Genomic DNA, 4,965 nt, shown 5'->3' on the forward strand with positions numbered 1-4,965 from the left:
ATCATCCGCCCAGCCATTATGAACATGTCATTTTGCATAAATATCTTTGAAGAAGAGGGGACAAGGTGATCCGACTGGCCCTCAAAAAGCATGGCACCACATGAGTTTCCTAAAGAAAAAAAAACATACAGAAGGCCAGTGTTTACTGATACTTTTATATATCATTGGGTCAATCCAGAAAAACAAGTTCTCTTTGGCATGCAGAGAATATGGGGGAAGATATTACATTTCAAATGAATTAATGCATTACACATTAAAACCAATTATTACTGAACCATGAAATCCTCGCAAGATACCAACAAATGCAAACTCTTCTAGAGAACCTTGAACTTACCAACATCGATAGCAAAGCCATGCTTGAGCTTGTGGATGACCAGGCTCAGGAAGTGCCTTGCCACCCCATTTCCAATAGCTACATCCCCTGAAAACACAAGGATTAGTTTTATAAATAGGACAGTCCTTGGCAACAAATGTAATTAGAAGTGAGCTTTCCTGCAGGCCATGCACATCTTCCATTCTTCTAAAGTCTGTAAATTATCCCTTTTTCACTCGTTTCATGAGTGATTCTCAGATCATTCAGCTCCCAGAGCTTTTGAGATGGGTGTTACAATGTTGAAACGTCTGGCCCAAACCAGTGTGCCATGCTTACCAAAATGGGTCAATTGTTCATTATTGTTATCCCTGTTTTTAGCCATTGGGATGGGGCGGAACATTGACAATGTAGGGGAATTTTCAGATATCAACAAATGACTTTGTCTGTCTACGGCAACTAAAGGTCTCTAAAGGCATTCAATTCTATCTATATCAACCCTTGACTGCTTTTATTGTGAGTATTGGTTTTCAATGTAGTGCTCCAATTTTGTTGTATTTTAGATGCAATTACAATAAAACACATTCTGATTCTGACTGTACCTTTAGGGTGACCAGACGTCCTCTTTTTCCCGGACATGTCCTCTTTTCGAGACTTAAAAAATGCGTCCGGCAGGGATTCCAAAAACGTCCGGTATTTTGCCTTGTCGCAAAAAAAAAAAAATATATATATTATTGTTATTATTATCTTTTTATTTTTTTTTGCCTCGTCGCATATTTGTGTTTCTGGGTCTTTCACATAACCTACTAGTTATTACCATTGTATATGTCTATGGTTATTACGGCCTTCCAAGTTCTGGAAATGGTATCTCCCTTACGTTCCACCTTCTTGCGCGAGCTGACCGTAGAGAGAGTCTGTCATTGGGCGACCGATCTCATGTGCTCGTTGAGAAGGTGCCGTGTATAGACGGAATGAAACCCCCACTGAAGTACGTAGGCTCACGATACAAACCCCCCCCCCCCCCCCCCCCCCCCCCCCGTCCCCCCCCCCCCCCCCCCCCGTCCCCCCCCCCCCGTCCGTCCGTCCGTCCCCCGTCCGTCCGTCCGTCCGTCCGTCCGTCCGTCCGTCAACAATCTTGCCCGGGGCGCAATTGGACCTACGATCGCCACTGTCTGCAGCCATGCCCAAACGTAAATGTAAGTTCACGGACGAACTAAAGAAAAAATACCCATGTTTTCGCCCCCCCCCCCCCCCCCCCCCCCCCCCGCGACGAAGTGTCCTCTTTTTCACAAACTCAAATCTGGTCACCCTAGTACCTTGTAATTTGGCATGAAAAGGTCTTGCCCAGTCAATGTTTGGGGTCTTGTAAAAGTTAATTATCTGGCCTTCTCTGTCCTCCTCATCTTCGGCCATGTCCAGTTTGACCTTTAAATTTCGCTTGTCTTCTTTGGAGACAAAAAGTGCCTGTCTGAAATGATCAGCCGCCATACCAACATCAGCAATGTTCCTCCAGGCTGACAATGGAAGAAAAAAATAGATTCATAGCACTTCTACATTGGGGTAAATCATATTCACTGAAACTGTAAAATGTAGAAAAATTTATCTCACCACCATCATCCACTCCTTCAGGTCTGTCCTGCACTCCTTCAGCTCTGTCCTGCACTCCTTCAGCTCTGTCCTGCACTCCTTCAGCTCTGTCCTGGAGTTGAGGCTGGGTGGAGCATGAAGGCATTGGCGTTATCATGTAGAGATAAATGGTAAAGTATAAATAAATGTGCACTCTAGGGATGTCACAAGACCCGATACTAAGGAAAAAAGCACCAATACCAACATTCATATAGATTGATATGCTTTTCTAAGTATTCAAAGCATTAAAATACGGTGGGTAGCGTGTTTTGTTTATATGTAATACTTCAGATGCTACGTGGATCCTCTAAATCTTTTCTGGCAATTTCAATCTATGTACTTTACAGCTACATGACACTTGACACTAAAAGCTAGGATATCGATTAGGTATCAAGAAATGTGGAACGTCAATGATATTGTTATCGATTCCAAATTTTCTTGTATTGTTACATCAATTGTAGGAAACATGCAACCACATAGAACCTCAATAAACAACCCAAAAAGCGACACAGAAATACAGTAAAATGTACAATTACATGGGCAAAGCCATATACTGAAACATGACATTTCTCGTACTCCAGCCTTCAATACCTTTCATCACACCATGCTGCATGAGTAGGCAAGTAGTCAACAGCAAAGTCCTGCCCACAAATTGGACATGATTGCTAAGAGACAAAGGGTCATAAATAAGTATATGATTAAACAAAGTAATGTTGCCAGTAATGCTGATGTATTTCAATCAAACAACGATTTGTATTATTTCCTGAATTGTATTATTACGTATGAAACTAAAACATCAGTGGAAGCTTACCATGGCAATGACGTCATCATTAACGTCTTTGGCGGCTGCTGTGTCTTCGGCGTCGTCTTCGTCATCGTCATCAATAAGGTCGGGCTCATCTTTCTGAAATAACACAAAAGTAAAAAGGACTTTGCACCATAGTGTAACGCGGCATACGTAAGTGTAACAACAACACCAAAAACAAAAGACTTACATTGCATAATTTGATATGGTGTGGAAGGAGCGGAAGGGGAATCTCACTCCTACATGCCATGCAGGGGTGTTTTGGCATCTTATGGAATTCCACAGCAGTATGTGCCAAAGGTCTCAGATCCAGGCTCTCCTGGAGCGGTACTATATATAAAACATACTTTCCGCTGTTGGATGATGTTTTTAGGATCTTCCCCGTGTACCCATGTGTCCCCTGGGGTAGGGATGTAATTTTTCTCTTGCCACTGCCACCTTGACAAAATAGAATATAATTTAATAGATTACAATTCAAACCACTTTGTAAGGGGGACTGATTGACAGGAAACAAAAGAACATTACTGGTTTCTGAATTGAACACAAAAAAACAACGTTAAAAATCAGCAGCGTGAGGGCCTGCAAAAAACTGGACAGGAATAGTACAAGGCAGCTAATGATGAATTTGTGGCGGTATAACTGAATGTTTGAAAAATAATAAATAATTACTCGTTGGCCACAACAGTCACCTTAAACCAGGAGTATGCTCATCTGACAACTGTGCATTCACACAAATTCCAAAATGTATGCGAGGTAATACCAGAGCATACATTCCGCGATGCAACCAAAACAAAAAACTTTACAGAATATGTTTTTAAAAATATTTTTTTTTTTAGTTTCCAGAAACACATACTTCACCACCAGAAACACTTCAATAAAACATTTGGTTACACTTCATTTGAAGGTACCTACATAAGGATGCCATGATACCGTCTTAACTATGACATGACGTCGTTCATGAACTTCTAATACACTTTATTAATACTTATGACTGATGGATAACAAAAAACAAATAACACTTCAGTCATAATACTAATGAAGTGTATTTGACGTTCATGACAGTGTCATGCCATGTGCTTTCACTTTGAATAAAGGATTTCTTGCCAGGCGATATGAAAGATATGAATCAGAAGCATTGTAAATCATAACCCTTACCAGTGAAAGCAGTACATTAGACTGTTGAAAGATTGGAAGTGTCCAATTGTATGGAGTGCCTCGTCACTAGAGTTAAGTATTCAGTCTGTCTACCATACTGTGCCTGGCGCACTGCAATGTGATCAAGTGTCATGTTGGGTACACTTAAAACCCAGGTTCAATGCTGGTTGGGGTGACCATGACCACTCATCAATGGAGCATTATATTAGTATCAGAGGAGCTAGCATAGGAGAAGAGCAGTAGGTAATTACATAACGAAATTATCATCTCACCTGCAGCCTTTTTTAAAAGCCACCCTCCACATAGTCCCCTCATTTTGGGGTATTCCTCCTGAAGGGCTCTGCTGATCTGTAGAAGATTAAAGTTGTCATGTAGACATTGTAAAGCCACTAAAACAATCATTTTTTTCCAATCATAGTGCTTGAAATCACACCAAAAATAGGATACAAAGTTATGGAATCTATACGGACGGACGGACGGACGACACTCTGGCGACAGACAGACAGACAGACCGACCGACCAATAAAAACGTCAATGATATTCATAGTAACTAATAGCTTACATCTTCATGGTCGGCATTCTCACAGATGTTCACAGTCCTCCTGCCGAGACCTGCCTGCAGGAGGACGATTTCATCTTTGGGTATATGCTCTTTGTTGCCTTCCAATAGACAAACTTGCAGCTCCATATATTTCACTGTCGGTGGTGGTTGAACTGTTTTACGTTTCCTTTTCCCGCCGCAACCAAAGGCAGCTGGGAAATTTCTAAAGTAAACCATTGACAGATATTTGGCATATATTTAATATTACATTTTACAAGAACTCAGACTACTTTTAGAAAGAACCATATAGTCTCTATATCTGATATACAGTCCCTCCAGAAAAACGCGATTATGCGATCGCATAATTCAACGCATAATCAGCCAAAGTCCCACTTCACCGTCAACGGAACCAAGTAAAGGTTCAAAATTAGCTACAGAGGACAGTAAAATTAATGCAGGACCCAGGTTAAATAATAAGCTATCACTTATACTGTAAATTTGGATATAAAAAGACAAGGCATTGAAATT

General features: G+C 41.0%; 1 protein-coding gene across 1 annotated transcript; it reads right to left on the reverse strand.

Moving 5' to 3' along the window:
• Nucleotides 1-590: 590 nt before the first annotated feature.
• Nucleotides 591-4,706, reverse strand: LOC130385473 (uncharacterized). Its single transcript, XM_056593981.1, has 8 exons — nucleotides 4,459-4,706; nucleotides 4,169-4,244; nucleotides 2,932-3,179; nucleotides 2,748-2,840; nucleotides 2,528-2,601; nucleotides 1,919-2,021; nucleotides 1,627-1,824; nucleotides 591-912 (listed from the first exon to the last, which is right to left on the reverse strand). The coding sequence occupies exons 1-7, from the start codon at nucleotides 4,672-4,674 to the stop codon at nucleotides 1,738-1,740; spliced, it is 897 nt and encodes a 298-aa protein (XP_056449956.1). The 5' UTR covers nucleotides 4,675-4,706; the 3' UTR covers nucleotides 591-912; nucleotides 1,627-1,737.
• Between the last annotated feature and the right edge of the window lie 259 nt (nucleotides 4,707-4,965).

The sequence above is a fragment of the Gadus chalcogrammus genome, chromosome 7, assembly GCF_026213295.1.
Source record: "Gadus chalcogrammus isolate NIFS_2021 chromosome 7, NIFS_Gcha_1.0, whole genome shotgun sequence".
In the NCBI taxonomy this organism is placed as follows: domain Eukaryota; kingdom Metazoa; phylum Chordata; class Actinopteri; order Gadiformes; family Gadidae; genus Gadus; species Gadus chalcogrammus.

Excerpts from the sequence above, each read along its gene's own strand:
- LOC130385473 (XM_056593981.1), bottom strand. The coding sequence starts at position 4,674 with ATGGTTTACTTTAGAAATTTCCCAGCTGCCTTTGGTTGCGGCGGGAAA. Across the intron at positions 4,245-4,458 it reads AGAATGCCGACCATGAAGAT|ATCAGCAGAGCCCTTCAGGA; the intron begins GTAAGCTATTAG and ends AATCTTCTACAG. Across the intron at positions 1,825-1,918 it reads TGAAGGAGTGGATGATGGTG|CCTGGAGGAACATTGCTGAT; the intron begins GTGAGATAAATT and ends TTCCATTGTCAG.